The 21972-nt window shown below is 63.3% G+C and overlaps 2 protein-coding genes and 1 long non-coding RNA gene across 10 annotated transcripts; 2 read left to right on the forward strand and 1 right to left on the reverse strand.

Annotated features, from left to right (window-relative positions):
• Positions 1 to 282: 282 nt before the first annotated feature.
• Positions 283 to 7675, reverse strand: Csnk1g2 (casein kinase 1 gamma 2). Of its 4 annotated transcripts, none has more exons than XR_013047034.1 (11): positions 7489 to 7675; positions 3659 to 3699; positions 3511 to 3580; positions 3263 to 3411; positions 2953 to 3187; positions 2772 to 2857; positions 2620 to 2704; positions 2317 to 2465; positions 1369 to 1495; positions 1182 to 1288; positions 283 to 975 (listed from the first exon to the last, which is right to left on the reverse strand). XR_013047034.1 is itself a non-coding variant. In XM_076558862.1 (11 exons), the coding sequence occupies exons 1-11, from the start codon at positions 7673 to 7675 to the stop codon at positions 921 to 923; spliced, it is 1248 nt and encodes a 415-aa protein (XP_076414977.1). In that variant the 3' UTR covers positions 283 to 920. The 4 variants fall into 4 exon arrangements, 3 of the variants coding, with proteins under 3 accessions (XP_076414977.1, XP_076414978.1, XP_076414976.1); XM_076558862.1 differs by having other exon boundaries at positions 1369 to 1452; XM_076558863.1 differs by lacking the exon at positions 7489 to 7675 and adding an exon at positions 4439 to 5983 and having other exon boundaries at positions 1369 to 1452.
• Positions 7676 to 7796: 121 nt separating this feature from the next.
• LOC143270299 (uncharacterized) lies at positions 7797 to 20549 on the forward strand. The gene is made up of 2 exons (XM_076559704.1): positions 7797 to 7915; positions 19793 to 20549. Exons 1-2 carry the CDS (start codon positions 7908 to 7910, stop codon positions 20547 to 20549), a joined length of 765 nt encoding a protein of 254 aa, XP_076415819.1. The 5' UTR covers positions 7797 to 7907.
• LOC121825039 (uncharacterized) lies at positions 12454 to 15919 on the forward strand. 5 transcript variants are annotated; one of them, XR_013047037.1, is made up of 5 exons: positions 12455 to 12857; positions 14198 to 14443; positions 14511 to 14688; positions 14867 to 15152; positions 15399 to 15917. It is a non-coding gene; the product is annotated as an uncharacterized LOC121825039 (long non-coding RNA). The 5 variants fall into 5 exon arrangements; XR_013047036.1 differs by having other exon boundaries at positions 12454 to 12857; positions 14198 to 14688; positions 15399 to 15919; XR_006067100.2 differs by lacking the exon at positions 14511 to 14688 and having other exon boundaries at positions 12467 to 12857; positions 15399 to 15903.
• Positions 20550 to 21972: the final 1423 nt, after the last annotated feature.

The following is a 21972-nucleotide window of genomic DNA, read 5'->3' on the forward strand; positions in this document are numbered from 1 at the left end:
CCGCAGATCATCACAACCTCTTCCACCCAGGATCAGAGAGTGCTCAGCTCCTCGAGGATCCCGTGAGCCAGCTGGGCCCCTTAGATTTATTGTGCACACAATGAGTGTTCTCCTGCAGGCCAGAAGAGGGCGCCAGATCTCAACACAGATGGTTGTGAGCCACCATGTGGTTGCTGGGAACTGAACTCAGGACCTCTGGAAGAGCAGGAGTGCTCTTAACCCCTGAGCCGTCTCTCCAGCTCCAAGACCCGAATATCTTAAGGATTGCAGACCAGGCCCATGCTCGGAGATGGTTTCGTTTTCTTTTATTTTTTTTAAAAAAAGCCCCTAAACTCTATGGCTTCAAGGAAGCGCCGGAGAAACATAAGTTCATTTCTGTACACGTTGTAAAGCAAGAACTCGGCTCCCGCGGCCCGGCCGGGCCCTCCCGTGGGGACCGCCTCTCTGCTGCCCGGGCCGGGCATTAAGGCGATTCTGTCCCGCGGGCCCAGCACGAAGGGACCACGGCGGCCCTGGCTCCGCGGGCCAGGCCAGTCCCTGCGCGGTGACCGCCCGCCCCCGGCTTTGGTGCAGCATTGTGGCAGCGCACGCACCTCCCCTTGGGTGGCCTCCCGTGACACCCACGCCCCGGGCCTGCCCCCCTCGAGAAAACGGCCTTTGGATCGAGGGGACAAGCTGGACTTTATGAGCTAACGGGGGCGCAGCGGGGGCGGCGGGACGCCTCTCTCCCGGGGTTATTAAATAGTTAGTGCTCTCCAAGGGGGCGCCGCGGGGGCGCAGACATTTCCGCCCAAGTCCTGTGTGAAGGAAGTGACCCCGAGTCCCCGAGGAGGGCGCCTCACGTCGGGCCAAGGGGCCCATGGCGCCGAGGACACCGCGGCCTCCTGGACGCGGCCGGGGCTCCGGGGACGGCGGGAGCCTCACTTGTGTCGCTGCAGCGATTTTCTCTTCCTCCTCTTGAAGAAGCAGCAGCACCTGGGGGGCGGGGGACGCGGGCGGTGATGCGGGGCCGCGGGGCGGGGACAGGGGAGACGGGGCCAGGGGGGACGGGGGCGGTGACACGGGGGCCACAGGGGGCGGGGCCGGGGGCCACGGGGCGGGGCCACGGGGCGGGGCCACAGGGGGCGGGGCCAGGAGTGGCGGAGGGGTCAGGGTGACGGGCGCTCGCAGCCCGGCCTTACTTGGTCTCATCGGCCACCTCGACCTCGGCGGGGGCGGCGATGGGGGCGTTGGAGTGGCCCGCGGTGGGGTCGTCCGCGTTCAGCTCTCCATTCGTGGAATTCAGCGCCTGGGACGGCGACGCCGGTCAGGCCGCGGCCCTGCGCCCCCCCCACCCCCCACCCCGCTGCGGGGCGGACCCGGCCTCACCTGGTTCTTGTTGGGGGGCTGGGCCTTGTCGCGGTGAGGGGGCTGGGAGGGGACGTCAGTGTGGACGGTGCCGATAGGTGTCGGCTGCGAGAGCGGATGTCAGGGCCGGATGGAGCCGCAGGCCCCGCTGCAGCCCCGGGACAGTTCCTGACCCAGCCCTGCGGACCGCGGCGCCCGCCCGCGCCCACACCCGCACCCTCCTGGGGGGCCTCCCCCTGCACCCTCCTGTGGGATCTCCCCCTGCACCCTCCTGTGGGATCTCCCCCTGCACCCTCCTGTGGGATCTCCCCCTGCACCCTCCTGTGGGATCTCCCCCTGCACCCTCCTGTGGGATCTCCCCCTGCACCCTCCTGTGGGATCTCCCCCTGCACCCTCCTGTGGGATCTCCCCCTGCACCCTCCTGTGGGGTCTCCCCCTGCACCCTCCTGGGGGCCTCCCCCTGCACCCTCACTGTGGGATCTCCCCCTGCACCCTCACTGTGGGGTCTCCCCCTGCATCCTCCTGTGGGGTCTCCCCCTGCACCCTCCTGTGGGGTCTCCCCCTGCATCCTCACTGTGGGGTCTCCCCCTGCACCCTCCTGTGGGGTCTCCCCCTGCACCCTCCTGGGGGTCTCCCCCTGCACCCTCACTGTGGGATCTCCCCCTGCACCCTCACTGTGGGGTCTCCCCCTGCATCCTCCTGTGGGGTCTCCCCCTGCACCCTCCTGTGGGGTCTCCCCCTGCATCCTCACTGTGGGGTCTCCCCCTGTACCCTGTGGGATCTCCTCCTGCACACTCACTGTGGGGTCTCCCCCTGCACCCTCCTGTGGGGTCTCCCCCTGCACCCTCAGCTCCTGGGCCCCCGATCTGGGCCCCCTTCACCTGCCGGGGACCCACCCAGCGCAGGGTGCCGCGTGCGGAGCGGGCACCCCCACATGGGCACTAAGGGGCTCCCGCGTCACCCACGTACCAGGGGCTTCCCGGCCCAGTCGTACTCGTAGTCGAACACGTAGCCGCTGCGGTCGAAGAGGTCGGTGAAGAGCTTCCTCAGGTAGTCGTAGTCCGGCTTCTCGAAGAAGTCCAGGCGCCGCACGTAGCGCAGGTAGGTGGCCATCTCCTCTGCAAAGACGGCCGGGGCGGTCACGGGCGGCCGCGGGGGCGGGGCGCAGGGCGTGGCCGCGGGGACGGGGCGTGGCCGGGGGCGGGCACAGGGCGGGGCGCGGGGCGGGCACAGGGCGGGGCCGCGGGGCACAGGGCGGGGCCGGGGTCCTACCCGGGAAGCTCTCACACAGCGCCTCGATGGGCGTGGCGCGCTTGGTGTCCCCGATCTTCTGGTAGCGCTCCTTCAGCGTGTCGGCCTGCGGGGAGGCGGGGTCAGGGTCCGGCCCCTCCCCGCGCCCGCCCCGCCCGGGAGGCCCCGCCCACCTTGAGCCCCTGCCAGGGCAGGCTGCCGCGCAGGAAGTACATGAACATGTGTCCCAGCGCCTCCAGGTCGTCCCGGCGGCTCTGCTCTGCGGGGACAGCGCGGGCTCAGCACCGCCCCGCCCCCTCCCCTCCCCTCCCTGCCCCCTCCCCCGGTCCCCTCCCCCCTCCCCCGGGTGCTCACCCTTGCCCAGGTGCGTGTTGATGCTCATGTAGCGCGCCGTGCCCGTCAGGCTCTTGTGCTCGCGGTACGGGATGTGCTTCTTGGTCTCGGGGTCGATGTACTCCTTGGCCAGCCCGAAGTCGATGATGTGGATGGCGTGCTGCCGTTTGCTGCCCGGCCGCCCCACCAGGAAGTTCTCGGGCTTCACATCGCGGTAGATGAGGCTCTTGGTGTGCACGTACTCCATGCGCGTGATCTGCGGGACGGTGGGGTTCAGGGCCCGGCCCCCGCCCCAGGCCCCGCCCCGCCCGCCAGCCCCGCCCCTCCGCACCAGCTGGATGGCGATCATCAGCACCGTCTTCAGGGTGAAGGTGCGGTCGCACAGGTCGAACAGGTCCTCCAGGCTGGGCCCCAGCAGCTCCAGCACCATGGCGTTATACTTCCCGCATGGGCCGAAGTAGTAGACCTGAGGGACGCCCTCTGCGGAGGAGCAGACACGCGTGCTGGACGCCTGACGCCCCTGCCCGCCCCACGCCCGCGGCCGCCTCCCCGGGTGCCACCCCGCGCCCGCCCGCTCACCTGCCGTGCTCAGCTGCTTGTAGAAGCGGTACTCCAGGTGCAGCTGCGGGGCCCGGGACTTGATGGGCTCCTGCGGGACAGGGACTGTTACCCAGGCCCTCCTCCCGCTCTGGGGTGTGCGGGGCAGGGCGGGGCGGGGCGGACTCACCAGCTTGATAGCCACGTACTCGTTCGTGTACAGGTTCTTTCCTGGGGAGGGGCGACAGAGCGTCAGGACTGTGGGCTACTGAGCCCCCACCCAGACCCCAGGATGCGCTCTCCAACATTCCACAGCAGCTGGAGGCACCCTGCCAGCTGCCCAGGAACCCCCCTCACCGCGTGCATGCAGTCATGGGAAGAGGTTTCCCTTGGGGCCCAGCAGGTCATGACAGAACCCCCCTCACATTGGAGGCACCCCACAAAACCACACACACTACCAATATGGCTGGCTGAGTGGAGGTGGTGCTGGCTCCCCACGCTGCTGCTGATCCCACCCCGGGGACTCCAGCAGTGGGACCGGGTGCAGTCTGCATCCCCTGCAGGTCACATCTGCCAGGCCTGGGCAGACCTCACCCCAGCCCCCAGCATGTGTTTACATCAGCATCACCAGTCACAAAGGCCACCTGCAAGGCCACACCCTAGCGGCTGCCCTGTCACCCCTGAAGGAAAGCATGTTCCTGCTACAGGGGCCCTGCGGACAGCGGCAGGCAGAGCCACTGGGTGGGTTCCGTGGCCAGGCCGTGGCCATAGCTGCCTCAGCAGCCGTCAGGGCCTCTGTCCCCAGTCACAGCCAGCCACCAGCCAGGGCACAGTCCCGGCGCTGGTCCCCAGCGGTCTGGCAGGGACGCTCACTCCCGCTTTGCTCCTGGATGTCTCCTCACCCATCAGCTGCCAAGTCCCTGCCATCAGCACAGGGCCCCTCCTGACCCAGGCCAAGGTCAGGACCCACCTCTAGCTTGTCTCTTGTGGCAGCGACAGCCTGACATCTCCCGGGACCCACCAGAGCGCCCCAGGTCGTGTAAGGTGCAGCGCCATGGAGTTTCTTCCAAGAGGAGGTTCAGTGGTGGTCCTGGCTCCCTGGGCCGGGGCTCCACCCTCCACCTCACAATGGCGACCCCTTGGGGGGCGGGGCCTGCTCCCTGCCCTGTCACCTGGAGGGTCTGTTGAGGCCACTCCCTGTTCCCTGGCCTGGGCCTCTACCCAGCCAGGGCTCTCACATGCCAGGAGGTCAGGCTCTGCTGAGCCGGCTCCAGCCAGCTGCGGCCCACGAGCAGGTGTCTCCAGCTCTAACCACCCCAGGCTCACCCTCTTCTGTGGCGTTTCCCCTGGGGCTCTGGTGAAGACAGCTTCTGATGACCCAGCCCTGCTCTCTGCTGGCCACGCCCTTGGGGACCCAGGACCGTACACAACAGGCCCCAGAGGGCTTGGCTGATGTCAGACCCACACAGGCTGAAGGCGCAGACGCCCCAGCTGTGTGGGCACGGACATTGAGCCCTCCACCTTAGTGTGAGGCGGCATGCCCAGAGGCCAGCCACGAGGAGGAGCTGCTGAGGCTCAGGTCGGGGACTTGGCACTCGAGCAACCCAAGTTCAAGCTCCCACGATCCACAGAAAGGTGGAAGGAGAGAAATCAGACTCTCAGAATTGTCCTCTGACCTCCACAGGGTGCATGGCATGTCTGCCCCACAACATAGATACACATTAACACTTCTCCTTAAATGTGACAGGGCTAGGAAGATGGTTCGGCGGGAAAACACTGGCCGATCCTCAGGAGGATGGGGGTTCAGGGCCCAGCACCCACAAGGGTGCCCACACAGTCCTTAACTCTATTTATTTATTTTGTTTTTCAAGACAGGGTTTCTCCGTATAGTTTTGGTGTCTGTCCTGGATCTCACTTGGTAGCCCAGGCTGGCCTTGAACTCAGAGATCCGCCTGGCTCTGCCTCTCGAGTGCTGGGATTAAAGGTGTGTGCCACAGCTGCCTGGCACGCTAACTTTAATTCTGGGGGTCCAGTGCCCTCTTCTGGCTTCCCTAGGAATGCACACAAAACACCCACAGACATAAAACTGAAGTTTTTAAAAACATCTTAAAAAAAAATTGTGTGTGTGTTGGGGAGGTGGGGCATGACTGGGCGTGGTGGTACACACTTAATCCCAGCACTCAGAAAGCAGAGGCAGGTGGGTACCGGTGAATTCTGGCTAGCTTGGTCTATACAGTGAGCTCCAGGCCAGCCGGCGATACAGTGGGACCCTGTCTTAAAAAGGAAAGTGGGGAGGGACAGGAATATGGCTATACTAAGAGGAAGAAAGTTGCGCAGACGTGAGGGCTTCAATTCCCATTTAATGAACAATCATCTCTACAGATCCAGGGCGCTCAGTGGCCCAGGATAAGCTCCATGCCTGAAGAGGATGGGGGCTCAGGCAGGAGGCAGTCCATGCTCACCTGGGCAATTAACACCACCAAAGCTTATCTAACCTTGTGGGGCAGGGAGAGGGACGCAAGTTCTCACTGTGTAGCCCAGGCTGACTTAGGGAGAGTCCCCTGCCTCAGTATCCTGGGTGAAGTGATGTTAGTGAGGGCTGGCCCTGCACTCCAGCAGAGGCCCATGCGCACCAGCTGCCTGCTGGCTCCACCCCTCGCATCCAGAACAGGGAGCACCAAGCATCCCAGAACATAAGTGCGGAATCCTGCAGGCAGGTTCCTCACAGGGTGCAGCGGGAACCCTTTGGGGCTCCTGCTGCCCAAGCCCTCTAGAGATCTGTACAGGGGCCTGAGCTGGTGAGCGGCCACTCCAACTGCCTGAGGACAGGGCTCCCTTAAACGCTTCTGGCCATGTGCAAGTGCACGCATGTGCTCACACCTGCCTGTGTGTGGCTGAGTTCAGGTGTAAGTGCACGTATGTGCTCACGCCCACGTGTGTGTGTGTGTGTGTGTGTGTGTGTGTGTGTGTGTGTACCTGCATTCAGGTACAAGTGCACGCATGTGCTCACGCCCGCCCGTGTGGCTGTGAGTTCAGGTGTAAGTGCACGCATGTGCTCCCGCCCGTGTGTGTGTGTGTGTGTGTGTGTGTGTGTGTGTGTGTGTGTGTGAGTTCAGGTGTAAGTGCACGCATGTGCTCCTGCCCGCCCGCCCGTGTGTGTGTGTGTGTGTGTGTGTGTGTGTGTGTGTCTGTGTGTGTGTGTCTGTGTGTTCAGGTGTAAGTGCACACATGTGCTCACGCCCGCCCGCCCGCCCGCCCGCCTGCCCGTGTGTGTGTGTGTGTCTGTGTGTGTGTGTGTCTGTGTGTTCAGGTGTAAGTGCACACATGTGCTCACGCCCGCCCGTGTGTGTGGCTGTGTTCGGGGCTGCAGTCTGGAGACACTGAGGTCACAGACTACAGGCACAGGGCTCAGGCCGAGGCCGCAGAGCAGACCTGCAGAGGCACTGCACCAGGGTGGGGTGGGTGCTGAGGCGGCCTGCAGCGAGCCAGTGCGTACAACAACCACAGACCCTCCTACGGGAGGGCAGTGACAGCCCACACACTGCCGCCCTCAGTGTGGCCAGACTGTGTCCTCCACAGCTGTCAGCTCTGCGGTCAGTCTCCCTCCCTGAGCCGATGCAGACTGTCACCTGGTCAGGAGTGGAGGGTGACGGTTCTCGAAGGGCGCACACACCTTGGGGGCTGCAGCCACGCGTTTGGGCCTCAGCTACCTGAGTCCAACTGCTCCCCAGGCGTCACGTCCAGGTGAGGTCTGGGGAGCAGAGCTGGCCTGATGGGCCTGTGCACAAGGCTGGTCCCCGGTCAGGGACGAGCTCCTGCACACAGGTCTCCCACAACCCTACACAGAGCCAGGATGGGACACTTGGGGACCTTTGGCCTCCTGGGGCTCAGCCCGATCTGTGGCCCTGCATCTCAGAAGTCAGGGTAAGGGAGCTATGACCCCACACAAAGCCAGGGCTCCTCCTTCCTCCTGAAAGAAGCCCCTGGGGATGGACCGAAGACGGTGCACGCAGGACTCACCCAGGCGAAGCTCTCCGAAGTTCCCACAGCCTATCTTCTTGCCGACCCGGAAGTTGGGGCCCACCATCAGGACCCCCGAGCTGGTCCCCGAGCTGCGGACGCCGTGGTTGCTCCGGCTCGTGCCCGTCTTGGACATTCTCCGGCCCTCCTCCGACTCCCCCTTCCCTCCTTTCTTGTCAAAATCCATAAGTTTGTGGTACCCTGGCCTCTCCACGGTGACTCTGCCGTGAGATCCGAGTGCGAAAGCTGAGCTCGCGCTCGGCCTAGTACACCATGGCGTCTGGTGGCCCTCGGCCCCCAGCTACTGAGACCTGGGCGCACTCACAGGCCCGGCCGCGGTGCTCATCTTGGTGGCCTCAGGGTCGCTTGCAGGGAGAGAAGACATTCTGCCAACAGGTCCCACCGCCTTAAATCTCGTGATGCCCAGCTGTGAAGAAACAGAGGCACAGGTTGGCGGGCACCGGACAACGCACGCCCAGCTGGGCTGCTCCCCAACAACCTCTGAAGGTGGGAGCAAGATCTCTCCCGGGAGGGACATCTGACCCTGGAGAGGTCAGAGGTCACACCAGAGGCTACTGTGGAGTGGACATGTGCTCTACTTGCCACGTGACCACGCCCAGGCCCCCGGGAGAAGTAAAGGAAGAAAGGGCTGACCACAGGCCAGGCTAAGAGGTGACCACGGGCCCGACCACATCAGGGGCTGCCAAGACAAGGAGGGGCGGACGGCGGAGCAGAGGGGGCCTCTGTGGAGACGGGAGCCACGCCTGACCTAAGTGGGCAGGTCAAGGGACTCCAGCCATGCAGGCAGCCAGGGCAGGAAGGCAAATGGCACGCAGCGCTGGGTGAACAGCAGGTGCTGGCCCTCGGCGCTCACCTGCACCTCTCAGCCCCAAGGCCCTGGCTGTCTCTCCAGGCTGCCAGGCCAGCCAGCCAGGAGGGAGGGAGGGCTTGGCCAGCTTCAGAAGTACGGCGGATGGCACTCCCTCCTGGGCACAGAGGTCCAGGCAGAGGGATGGACAGGGAGGAGGCTTGGAGCATGCGGAGCCCAAGCTGACTGGAGTTGTCCAGGCTCCGCCAAACCTCGGCAGGGGCAGGGGCTCTAAGAAGGGGGTCTGGGCTCGGTGGCACCTGCTACAGCTGCCCACGCCCAGGACAGTCCAAGTGTCACACAGTGCAGGGTCTCATGAAAGCTAGGCCTAGGACACAGCCCGATCCCCGGAAGGTGGCGGAAGCTTGGGTGCTGGAAGCCGTGGCAGGCCTCGCGCCCGCCTTCTATGGCCCGCAGGAACCCGGAATGCCGGCTGCGGCTGCTCCCTACAGCAGTTTGACTCAAGCCCCACCCTGGCACCGGGACCTGCCGTCCAGCTGTGTCGACGCATGCTCTTACATGCACTCTGGGGTCGGGGGGGGGGGGGGGGGGGGGGGGGGAGGAGGCATGCTCCGTGTGTGCACGTGTGGAATCCATGTGTGAAGTTGGAGGCCAGGTGAGCATCAGGTGTGGTTATCAGGCACTGACCACGATCGTCAGTCAGGTCTCCGTGAACACGTCCTGTCTGGCCTGGAACTCCCGGGGAGCCTGGGTCACCAGCGATCGCAGAGATCTGCCATGCCTGCCTGTTATGTGAGTGCAGGGTCACACCTAGAGCTCTACACTTTCAAGGCAACAGAGCCATCTGCCCAGGCCCTGGGTTGGGTTTTGTTAAAAAATAAACATGGGGGTTTTGTTTCTGAGATGGGGTCCTCCTACCTCAGACTCTGAAAGCTGAGTTCACAGGTATGTTCTCCCCACCCAGGCCATGTGTGGATGTGTGTGCTCCTGGAGCACATTTGGAGGGCTGCCAGCCTGCTTCCCAGCTCACCCCCAGCAGCCCATCCCCATGCACTGGGGTCCCATGCCTGACCCATCCAGGCAGTGATTCATGTGTTTGCTTGTGGACTCCTATTTACATGATGCTCTGCTGGGTTGTGGCCAGCAGCCCGCCCGCCCGCCCGCCCGAGGATGCAGTGAGTGAGCGGACAGCACAGCGGCCATGGCACCAGCCCCGAGATCACTGACAGCACCTCCCACACACTGGCTCTCCGCACGGCGGGGCAGGAGGGAACCCTGGGCAGTCAGCCTGGCTCCCCAGTGGAAATGTCCAACCTCTTTCATGGGTATGCAGCAGTAACCTCTCAAGATAAAGGGGACCGCTGAAAAAACCAGGCATGGGGCCCACCGGGCTGGAGAGCAGAAGCCCACACGCGTCTCTACAATGTGGACAGCTACACCACAGGCCATCAAGTATCCACACCCCACCAAAGACACCCACAAAACCCAGCACCGAGGCAAGCCTCACCAGCATCAGGCCGTTTCCCTCCCACACTGGGGACCCCATGGGGGAGGAGCTAGCTCTTGGAGGCTTTGCAGAGATCTCCACAGGCTGGGCCGCTCCTGCCCCTCTCCTCACTGGAACACTGAACAACAGCAGCTTGGGGGCAGCGAAGGCATGCCCGGTAGACTGGCACCCCGAGGTGCCTGCACTGTGGACCTCGAGGACAGTGAGGAGACGGGTGTGGCTCAGGCCTACTCCAGGACCTGTGTGCCTCCAGGGGCAGGGGGGTGTCTGGTGCAGACTGCACCTGGGCAGTGAGCCTGGGCAAGGCTGGCAGTAGACGGAAGCATCTACTTCTCACTCTTGCCCAGCAAGGGACACACCTGGGCAACTGTCCCCTAGAACACCCCTCCCTCCTGGGCTCTGTCACCGGACAGAGTGTGTCCACACACAGGGTCACCAGGAAGTCATCAGGAAGTATCAGCAGGTTTCTGACCGTGGCTCCGTGGGCAGAGCGCTCAGCTAACATGCATGAAGCCCCAGGGCCGTCCCTAACACAGAAAACAAACCATCATCTCAACACGCAGGAGGATCGGGAGTTCAAGGTCAGTCTGGGTTACATGAGACCCTGTTTTCAAAATCATTATCACAGGTCAACACTATGATGGCTCAGTGGATAAGGTTGCCTGATGCTGAATTTGATGCCCATCTCACCCCTGGGATCCCCGGTAGGAGAGAACAGTCCTCCATACACATGGGGCAGTAGCACATGTATACCCCATATAAACACATGCTAAGTAAGCACGCTGACACTTTTAAAAGTGCACACACACACAGAGGCACTCTCGGGGCTAACACCCTGCCCCCAGCACCCCTGCATCTCTCTGGAGGCATGTCCGGTGACAGCCCAGGACTCCACCTGTCACGGTGATGCACTCAGACGAGGAAGGGTCATTTCAAAAGGGTGCACACGTCTGCAGGGAGCCAGCCCTTCACACCCTTCAAGTCCCCAGACAGGACATTACCGACACCCGTGACAACAGCCTGTCTTCAAGTGCACCTCTGCAGAGGGCAGGTGGAGGCCCACCATGGGCCCGGCTGGGAGCCAGGGCTGCATGGAGCGGGCAGCACTGAGCAGGGCAGGAAAACCCAGAGCATGGACGTCGGGCGGTGCCAAACGCAAGGCCTGGTAAAGACATCAACGTCAGGGAAGAGGTGCCGCACTCATGCACGCCCACATCACACATGAACATGGGGTACCCCAGGTCACGGCAGGCAGCAGGGCCTCTCCAAGGATCGGAGAGAAGGTACCCAGGTGAGGCTGGCCCTTCAGGAGTTCCCAGGGTGGGGTTGACAGCCACTTTCTCCTGGGGAAGAGCTGAGAGGGTAAGGACTGGCCACTGTGTCTCCTTCAGCATGGCTGGAGGTCCGCAGACCTGTGACCTGCAGAGACGCCCCTTACAGGTCCAGGAGCTCCAGGCCCTGGAGAACGCCAGCCCTCATGAGGCACCTGAGCTCAATGTGGCCCCTTGGCTCCACTGCCCACCTATGATGTGGGGGGGGGGGGCAAGACCCAGGTGGCACCCAGCAACAAGAAGTGTATGGTGGGAATGGGGTATCCGCAGGGCTGGGCAGGAGGGATGGCAAATGGGGGTGCAGAACAAGGATCCTCTATCAGACACCAAGCCTGGGAGGCTCAGAGCAGGCAGTCTGGAGCAGGAGCAGACCCCACCTCATTGCTTACACCCCTGAACCATGGGGTTTCTGGGCCAGTGAGCAGCTGCCCACCTTCTGAGTGGACATGGCAAGGAGACATCAGGGCGTCATCTGTCCATCTACTGTCCCCATGCACCCTACCGTCAGCTGGGGACACCACGATGGCCACTGCCTGGCTCCTGTCAGTGCCACCAGGCCAGGGGAGGTGGACAGGCCAAGGGGGACCTGGAAGCCGGCATGAGATGGGGCCAGTGTAGGGGATGGTGGGAACGACCTGAGGGCACCATGGCTGCCCCAAGACACGAACCAATGCCTTACCACTCCCCACTCACAAGAAGAGCCACGCAGACACGGGCTACGTGGCAGTCTGTGACGCCCAGGAGAGGGAGGACACCACCAGATGGCTGTCACTCCTACACGGAGGGCCAGGGAAACAGATAACCTTGGTGACGGCAGTTGTGGTGTCTCAGGCACACCTGAGCATGTGCAGAGTGACCTGGGACCCCAGAGAAGAGGAAATGCTACTCGTACTGGCCCGGGCTGAAGCTTGCAGCTAAAAATAGAGCGCCTGGAAGGCAGGCAGGCCTTCCCAGCCCTAAATAAACCCTCCCTGGCCTGACCCACAAGGCCCAGAGCCCAGGCTGTTCCCAGGGGTGAGCCTAGGCTCAGGGGAAATGCTGGGCTGGCCTGAGCAAGGATAGGCCACGAAACCAGCTACAGGGTGCTCACTTGGGGAGCTGGCTGACAGCAGGCTGGACTCCCACCAGAGACCCCTCCTTGCAAGGCCCCAGCACGCACCTGCCCTGTTCTTTTTGGGGTCCCCCATCTTGCTGGGGCCCTGGCTGCTCCCCTGTTGGAGGCCCCAATCCCCTTCTCCGCATCTTCACTCAGTGATGTCACAGTCCCTGGCTGACGTCATTGGCAGTTCCCAGGCTAGACCTGGTACCTACCTAAGGGACAAGCAGGGCCAACACCCACCACAGGAGCCCTGCAGTGGCGGGGATCTGGGATGCAGCCCCAGAGACGCTGTACCTGAGTGACAGCCTAACAGGGGCTTCTTCCTGTTTCCCACACCCCCAGGCTGTGGCACACCAGGACTCCCCAGCAGGAGAAACTTGGGGTTCAAACCAAGACCGGAAAGGAGCCTGACCAGCAAGGGCTGGTGCCACCTGGCCAGCGGGCAGTAGGGCTACCCATTAAGTTGGGATCTGATGACCAAAGGAGATACATGCCTGCCCCATGGGGCTGATGGGAACTGAGGTGGTTGGGGGGCAGCGCGTGGGACTCCTCCAGAGACCCATGCAACGGCCAGACTTCCCAGCACCTTGTCTTTGGAGAAAGGTACCTCAGCTATCACCACAGCTTATCTGCTCCCAGTCATACACCGCTGTCCCCCAAAGTGCAGGGAGATGAGCTGGGGATGGGTACTGGAGGGAGGGAGGGAGGGAGGGAGGGAGGGAGGGAGGGAGGGAGGGAGGGAGGGAGGGAGGGAGCACTGTGGTGCTGGGAGTGCTTCTGTGCAGCAGTGAGGCTGGGCTGCTGGGCAGTGCAGCCATGGCCAGTGTGTGTGTGGGGGGCTCAGCATCAGCCAGTGAGGACCATCTGGGGGACCCATCAACAGACTTCAGAGCGACAGCCAACTGCAGCCTCAGCCACACCAGCAGCACTGTCCGCAGTGCTCAAAACACTAACACAACCGGGCAAGGCGCTGACACAGGATGGTACATGGACCTGTCAGCCAGTGCTCATGGGGGGGGTCCTGACAGCCAGTGCACACGGGGGGGGGGGTCCTGACAGCCAGTGCACACGGGGGGGGGGGAACCTGACAGCCAGTGCTCACGGGGGGGTGTCCTGACAGCCAGTGCACACGGGGGGGGGGGGGGAGACCTAACAGCCAGTGCACACGGGGGGGGGGGGGGACACCTGACAGCCAGTGCTCACGGGGGGGGGGGTCCTGACAGCCAGTGCTCACGGGGGGGGGGACCTGACAGCCAGTGCACACGGGTGGGGGAGGGTCCTGACAGCCAGTGCTCACGGGGGGGGGGGGGGGGACCTGACAGCCAGTGCTCACGGGGGGGGGGGGGGACCTGACAGCCAGTGCTCACAGGGGGGGGGACCTGACAGCCAGTGCTCATGGGGGGGGGTCCTGACAGCCAGTGCTCACGGGGGGGGGACCTGACAGCCAGTGCTCACGGGGGGGGGGGACCTGACAGCCAGTGCTCACGGGGGGGGGGGGACCTGACAGCCAGTGCTCACGGGGGGGGGGGGGGGACCTGACAGCCAGTGTGCACCCTGTACAGCAGAGAACCACTCCCCTGCTCTCTGTGCCTCTAAGGCCCAAACTTCTCTGCAGCATAAACTACAGAAAGGAGCAGGCGAAGGCGAGGTTGGGAAGGAGGGCTCGGCCCCTCTGCTCCTCACAGAACGCCCTCCACACTAGAGCTGAGACTGAGCATCCCGCACCCTCTGCACTCAGGGGGGTTGGTGACTGTGGGACACAGAGCCTCGGGGTCCAGACCTCCTGACCCAGGTCTCAGGGAGGGTGGCTCTGCTCTTAGACCATGGGGTAGCCATTACCAGTGGGGGTGCCAGCATGGAGTGAACAGAGGCCCTGGGTGCTGCTGGGCAGCACCACTGCGTACAATGTAACGGACAGGGCTGGGTACCGGGTGTGCACACAGGCACTGACCCCGGTCTACTGCAGACGCCATCTGCCCCCATGGTTTCCACAATACTCGCGATACTATGGACAGGAGCACCACTTTCAGCCCGAAAATGATCGTGTGGACCTCCAGCTCCAGTGGGACTCAGCCCAACCCCGCCCAAGAAAGGACAACTCGGCCACAGAAGGAGATCCTGGGGTGAAGGGGGGTTGTCCCCTGGGAATTCTGCAAGTGTCACCAGGAGGTCACAGAAACCTCTAATAGGTAATTCTCAAGGATGGCCTTGAACCTGCAGCAATCCTGCCTCAGACCTCACACCCTGCAATTACAGGCACGAGCCAGGGTGGACGGCTGTGTGTGTGCGCGTGCGTGCGTGCGTGCGTGCGTGAGCAAGCGCATTCCTGGATAACCCTCCACCTTACATCACTTTGGCTGTGTCCCCCCGGAACCCACGGCTGCCCACCTCAGCTAGCACAACCCGCCCCGTGAGGAAGGACCTGGGACCACAGGTGGCCACCACGCCCTGCCTCACCACTGTCCTCCCCAGCACTTTTACCTCCTGCTCCTCTGCCTCCACATCCTGAGGGTGGGGAAGACAGGTCTGAGCCCGCCACGCTTGGTTTTGACATTTTAGTAACAGGATAGCGGGGTGGGGAGAGGGGCGCTCAGAACTGTGTGTCCTTACAGGTGGAAGTGACCACAAACCTTAACCCTGAGGGGACAGCTGTCCGGAGGCACCTCACAGGCCTGGGATGTCGGCCTGTCTACGCAGTCAGCGTGTGGAGGGCCCAGCACCAGGCGAAGAACAGCTCACCGCACACAGCTGTCTACCGGGAGGGAGGGCATCTGTCCTGGTGGCCCTGCCCAGCCACACCTCCTCTCAGGGGCCCAGTTCAACGGCCAAGGGCAGCATGCAGATTTCCCAGGAGCCCACAGGGGCGTGCCACCACAGGAAGCACAGGCCACAGACACAGTGAGTTGGAGAGACAGGGCTGCGCCTAGGAATACACACCACTGCCAGCTCTGTGGGCCCCAGCCACGCAGATCCCAGTTTCTCTGTGCCCGGGGGCTCCTGGTACAGCCTGCTCTGTGGTCCAGATTCCAGTACCTGCTCCCCAACCTGTATATACACTTGAAGACCCTTACAGGCCTAAGCCTGAGGCAGGGGTTCCTTTAGCTGCCCCAAGGGTACCCCTAATCTTTCCCACTGTAACCCCAGGAGAACATGCAGAGAGCAACGTCCCAGAAGCCAAGAAGTTCAAGGCCATCTCCAGCCAGAGGCCAGCCTAGGTCACCTGGGATGCCACCTCAAAAAACCTACAGCAGGGCTCAGGACGCTGGGGCAGGCACGAGTTCACGGCCAGCCTTGGCTACCGAGTTGCGATCCTGTCTCACACTTACAAAGCAGGGCTGGGGAGACGGCTCAGTGGGAAAAGCTTGGTGAAAGCCTGGCAACTATCAACGTGCAAGGGGCCAGCCTGGTCTACACAGCGAGCTCCAGGACAGCCAGGGCTACAGAGGCCCCTGTGTCAAAACACCAAAGTTCAAGGAGAGAAGCAACTCCAAGTTGCTCCCTGACTTCCACAGGCACACAACGGCACATGCCACCCACCCATATGGATCTGAGGTACATAAGACCCGTATCAAGAGCCAAGCACGGTGACCCCACCACTCAGGACCCGGAAGCAGGAGGATCAGGTGTTCAAGACCATCCTAATCCACGTGAGACCTTGTCTCTCAAAAATCTAAAATTAAAAAACAAAAAAAATCAAGATGGGTTTCTTCCCCCTTGGGTCTGAGCTAGGTGTGGCTGGCACCCCAGCTGGAGAATCACGCCTCCAGGCCTCGGGCACAGCCAAACCAAACCCCCTTCTGTCCCCTGGCTCGTGTCTGCTGTCACAGGCCTGCACAGCACGCCATGGGGACAACCTGTGCCTGGCTTGGACTGTAGACTCAGGTGAGGCTGCATGCTGCTGCTGGACCCTGACCTGTTTCAGAAGGCTCTGGAAGAGCTGCCATCTGACAGGAGGTGACCTCAATCTGTCTCGGCCTCATGGCACTGAGCTGTCCCGAGGGGCAAGGCTGTGGGCAGGAGGCCTCGGGCGACCTGAAGGCCTATTCTAAGGGAGGAAAACAGAGGCCGACCACCACTGGGCCCCAAATTAGACTAATTCCCTAGCGTGGGGCCTCTTCAGAGAGGAAAGGATGAACGACCCCCCAACAACACCTAGCCTCTAATGGGAGCCCCCAGCCAAGAGTGCAGCCTGGGGTCTTAGTGAGCAGAAGCTGTGAAAGCTAATCTGTCCTCACATGGCACCTGGTACAAGGGCCTTCCCCAGGCTCTGTCTCCCAGCAGGCCGAGGGCCCCATGAACAGCAGCTGGCCCAGAGGAGCTGCGCTGGAGGCCTCAGTGGGGGCAGTGGGCATGGCCACGGACAGGGACATGGGCAGACCGGACAGCTATGGCTCCCAGGCTTGGCTGACTGCTATGCGACCCGGGTGTCCTGTGCCCCTTGTGCCCAGGGCACGGCCTCCTGGTGACCGTGCAGTGTGGGACAGAACCCACAGAGCGAAGGCACTCGTGGGGTCTGATGTACGTCCTCGCGGGCCTTGGGGTCCCGTCCCCCACAAGTGTCAGCGGCCAGACCGCTTCCTCGGGTGACAGGCGGCCGTCCGAACACCCCAACTGTGTCTGTGCATTCAGAGCTGAGTGCAGACATGCTCAAGCTTCCCCAGAGCACACCTTGAGGTCACACCCTGCTCTGCGCCTCCAGAGTGACTGTCACCTCCTGGGCGCCAGGACGGGGACAAGTTTGACCTATGGAGGTCAGAGCAGTTCATGGCAAGTTCTTCACGCAGGTGCTGCTGCCCATCCTCTGCAATAGCGGAGGTCACAGGGTTGTGAGGTTACCAAAGGGACAGGTGTGTCCTTCCAACTCACAAGGCCATGCAAGACAGGGGCTCCCTCAGGGCACAGCCCTCCTGATTCATCCTCACCTCCTCTGTCCCTGGGGTCCCTAACACTAGGCCGCCAGACCCCAGATCCTCCTACACCACACAGGCTGTCCTCTCTACAAAAGTGCTATGACCACCTCACAGACACACCATACCACTCAAGCCCACAGGCCCCAGATCTGGGGTCCTCCCAGCCCACCATTTCTCAGTGAGTACAGAGACACCTCTGTGAGCCACGTGCCTAGGGCTGTGCCGACCCACAGGCTCTTGACACAAGACTGCTCATGGTGCTGACCGGCAAGCTGATGCCCAGCCTACAAGGACAAGGCTTGGGTCCTGCAAGAGCTTGGCCACTAAGCCATGGACATCAGATGGGCAGGTGAACCTGGATGGAGCCCCAGCCACTTGCCACCATGATCCAGCTGCAGGACTCCTGGGCTAGGGCCTCCTTCACATGGCCCCATCTGTCCCCCAGATAACAGGAAAACCACTGGCCTGTTCTAGACGCTCTAGACACCAAAAAACCACACTAGATGGCACTTAGCCACACAGGCCTTACAGCCCCGCTCTCCTCCCTCCCCGCCTGGCCCCACACGGCTAAGGGCAGCACCTCAACAGTCCCGGCCCCTTGCAGAAAGGATGCTGGCTGGTGCGGGGAGGAGCCTGGGGTGGTTTGTGCAGGCGTCACACACAGAATAAACACCATCTACCCCACAGCACAGCTCCTGTCCTGCCTGGAGTGCGGATACACATCCCCAGGGCCTACATCTTGGATGGGCACCCCCCATTTGCAAGCTCCCCAGGAACACAAGTGTTCCTCTGCATTTGTCTGGAATGCCACATTCGTCCCAATTCACAATTGGCATGCTGGCTTCCCCACAGCCGGGATGGGCATGTTGGCGCCTTCAATTACCAAGAACCTCACTCACTTCCTGCTCCCGGAGGCGATTACAATATAATTAAGGAGGAGAAGTCACAGGTAACTCAAAGAAATCCACACTCGGTCCCATGCTGTGGACAGCACAGGGGGCCCGGCCTCTGGGACATGCTTGAAGCCCAAGTGACCATCCCAAGGTAAAATAAGGGGACAGAAGGCCACCTCTCCTCTGAGCATGCTCAAAGCAGCACCGCCGACAACCGGCACACAGACCCTGAGCACCACCCCGCTCACTCGCCTGCTGCAGTGGGCTCTGGAGCCCTAGATGGGGCCCTCCCCAGGGGTCCCCGCTCTCCTGCTTAGTTGCTCAGGTTCTCTCCCAGGAAAGCACCAAGGCTGAGGTTGGAGGGAGGGCGGGACTAACTGTTTGTGTGTGCCTGTGATCTCCTGGGAAACCCCCCAGCCAGCACCACACAGCTCTGGGAGACGAGTGCACATTTCCCCTCGCAAACCTGAACGGCCATCCTCTGCTGTACACCCAGGCAGAGCCCCCAGGGCAGGCAAGGAGCCCAGACAGTGTCCACCCCCACACCTGACTGGTCAGCACCGTCCCAGCGGGCAGCTGGGCTTTCTCCTATACCAGCAAGGCCTTTGTGCCTTCCACCCACCAGCTCTCAATACCCAGGCCACAAACACCCACCGCAGCTCCTAGTGGAAGGCTCCATCGGCCTCCAGAGCCCTGAGGGACGGGCTGGGAGAGCAGACTGCGGCTCGGAGAGGACAGAGACAAGTCTTCCCCGCCTCCACCTACACACCAACCCCCAGGCTGCTTCCTGCAAACTGCCATCCAGAGGCCACCAAGATGAAAACCAGCTGCCCCCAACCTAGAAGCTGGGTCTCGCCCGCGTCGCACAGTAGGCCCCTCCCTGCAGACATTCTGTTTCCATCTCCTAAAGTCACCCACGGGCAAAGTCGGGGCTGAGAGGTACGGGCAGGGGATCCAGCAGCCAGCTCAGACATCTCACCCTCCCTCCTTGATCCGTGTGTTTCCGGAAAACAAAGCCGGTGGCCAGAGCGGAAGGGGGAGGGCGCAGGCGGCGGGGACCAGAGTTCTCAAGCGGCTCCCTGCAACAGGTCCCCCCCCCCCCCCGACAGGACCCTCTGTCCCTGTCCCCAAGCCCCCCAGCCAGTCTCCGCCAACAAACCACCGGGACCACAGACGGCGAACAGCGAACCCCGGGCAGAAGGGCTGGGGGAGTGAGGGACAAAGAGCCGGGCCCGGATGGCAGGAGGCCGGGAGACCAGGTGGGAGGGGAGGTCTGGGGACAAGGACGGGACATCGGGGCGCACGGAGGAAAACGTGAGGTTTGCAGGCGGTCTGAACACCCGGGGGGAAGGCACAGGACACCGGGGGGCAGAGCGCGGGGCCACGGGTGGGGTCGGAGCGCGGCAGACACTGAAGCGGAAAGGGGGTCCCGGGAAGAGGGTGACCGGAAGTAGTGGCGCCTGGGTGTCGCAGGTGAGTCGAGCACCTGCGACATGGCAGACGCAGGAACTCAGGTATCAGAGAGCCGGGCCAAAGGTGGAGTCAGAGTGAGGGACACTGAGGCAAGGCAACCGGAAGTCGGGGTCGCGCGATACGGAGCCCCGGTCGGGAACCGCAGGGTGGGGACGGCGAGCAGCCCGGTGCGGAGACGGGGTCATCTGGGGTCAGTGGGGGGGTCACAGGGGCGCGGCGCGGCGGGGGTGGGGCGCGGCCGGCCGTGCGCGCGCAACGTTACCTGCGCCCCGCCTGGGGCCCGCGGGCGGCGGCGGCCGAGCTCAGCAGCGCGGCGTCCCCCGCTCCGGGCCCCGCGCACGTTCGCGCTGCGGCTCGGGCCCCCGCTCCGGTTCCCGCGCTGCCGGGGCCGGCCTCGGCATGTTCGGCGGGGAGGGCCGGGCTCCGCCGCTCCGCCGCGCCCGCTCCGCGGAGCCCCCGCGCGCCTTACGCCGCCAGCGTCGGCCAGCGGGGGGCGGCGGCCTGCGCGCGCCACTGCGCAGGCGCGACCGGGCCGCGAGAGGGGTGCGCGTTGCTACGTCACAGCGCGGGGCGTGGCCTTTAGGAAGGGGCGTCGCTTTACGATCGCGGAGGGCGTGGTCTTAAGGTGCGGAACGTGGCTTTACGACCATGTGGGCCGGGTCACTGAGGAAGGCCCGGAGCTTTACGACGATCAGGGGTGTGGCTGGGATGAGAGCGCGGAGCTTTACGACACTGTGGGGGCGTGGCCTGAAGGTGGGCGCGGAACTTTAGCCCCAAGGTGGGGGCGGGGCCTCTTTACGACGGTTTGGGTGTGGCCTGGCGGGGGCGGGGCTTCGCCACACCGCGGCGTAGGTTCGAGGCGGGAGCCCGGCTTTACCATAGCCCGGGGGGCGGGACCAAGGGGCGGGCACGCCGTTTTGCGACGGCGCCTGAGGGTGCAGGGGGGTTCGCCGCACTACGGCTGCCGCGCTTTGCGGACGAGCCGAAGCCGCCCGTCAGCGGCCCGAGGGCCGCCGTGAGTGGCGGCCGGGAGCGTGCGTACCTGAGCGGGGACTGAGACCCGCGTGGGGGCGGGGCAACCCGCGGGGCGGCGCGCTCCCGTTGCCATGGAGACGCGTGGCGGCCTCCGCGGCGCCACCCCGCAGTGGCGTCTGTGGCGTCACCGTCTCACCACCCGACGTCATGGTGGGCGGTGCCCAGGGGGCGTGGCTTTCCCGCGGCGCCGGCGGCGGGGGCGGGGCGGGGGGAGGAGGGCAGTGAATGGCGCGGGACCCGGAAGTCGCTTCCATAAACGACGATTGTATTTTAAAGTTCACGGTCCGCGCCGCAGGAAACTGTGGATTGGGTTCCCGGCGAGGGATCGGAGTCAGGGCCGTTCGTCTCGGTGTCAGTTCTTTAAAACTTTATTCTGATTTTGGGGTTTTTTAGACACTGTCTAGCTATGTAGCCCAGGCTGCCCCTCTGCTCTAGCAAGCCTTCCCGCCTCGGCCTCCAAGCGCTGGGATGACAGGCATGACCACCACCCCTTGGTTTTTCTTGTCGTTCGTTTGCATGACGACATCCCCGAGTGCCGGGGCCTCTGGGGTCCGGACCCCGCAGCAGGTCACCTGGGGACGACCCCCCCCCCCCCCCGGCGCTCTGCCAGGCTCCTGCACGAAGCACGGACTCTGCTTCCAGCTGGCAGTCACCTGCTGCAGCTCACAGAGTGCGTGCATGCTCACGCTCTGCACCGTGTCTCCCCGCCGCACGTGAACGCGGGCAGGGGCTGCAGAGCAGGAGCGGGCAGGGGCTGCAGAGCAGGAGCGGGCAGGGGCTGCAGAGCAGGAGCGGGCAGGGGCTGCAGAGCAGGATCGCTGTGACTCCTGTGCTGCCCGAGGCCCTGCCTGGAAGGAGGCCCCCACCCAACCCTGCTGCTTCCCCGATGTAGATATTTGCCCAGTTGAAGGAAGCACATCCAGTCACAAATCCTCCCAGGCGAAAATGATGGACTACCCGGGGAGTCCTCAGTCCTGGGGGAGGGCACCCAAGTTCAGACGAGTTCATGGGTGGCAAAGTGCCTGAGGGTGGGTGCTTTGGCCAGATGGCCCCTGGGAAGGCCAGCCGCAGTGTGCCCAGATCCCAGCCTCCTCCTCATGACGTATACCGCTCCCCTCCTAGAAGAAAAAACGAGGGGTGAATATGCCGTCCTGGAAGGCCGAGTCCAGCTTTTTAGCAGCCAAGTGCAGCCCCAGAAGTTGCAGGCAGTAGAGACGTTCCACAGCCCCCTTTCCCTTTCCTGCTGCAGCGTGGGTCTCTCCTGAGCTGTGCTGTGGTGGACGGTGGGGCACACATGGGCTGCAAAGAGGGTGCCGAGAGAAATTCAGATAAATAGAGCTTAAGCTGTAAGGTGTCTACGCAGAGAGTGGATACAAATGGCGAGAAAGAAAGTTAGCTCAAGTTATT

This window comes from Peromyscus maniculatus, chromosome 22, assembly GCF_049852395.1.
Source record: "Peromyscus maniculatus bairdii isolate BWxNUB_F1_BW_parent chromosome 22, HU_Pman_BW_mat_3.1, whole genome shotgun sequence".
Lineage (NCBI taxonomy): Eukaryota > Metazoa > Chordata > Mammalia > Rodentia > Cricetidae > Peromyscus > Peromyscus maniculatus.

What these genes read in the sequence shown, in the direction of transcription:
- Csnk1g2 (XM_076558861.1), bottom strand. Translation starts at nt 7,675, where the DNA reads ATGGATTTTGACAAGAAAGGAGGGAAGGGGGAGTCGGAGGAGGGCCGG. An exon ending in GCTGTGTGAGAGCTTCCCGG is followed by an intron (nt 2,466 to 2,619) that starts GTAGGACCCCGG and finishes CCGTCTTTGCAG; the next exon opens with AGGAGATGGCCACCTACCTG. An exon ending in AGCCCCCCAACAAGAACCAG is followed by an intron (nt 1,289 to 1,368) that starts GTGAGGCCGGGT and finishes TCGCCGTCCCAG; the next exon opens with GCGCTGAATTCCACGAATGG.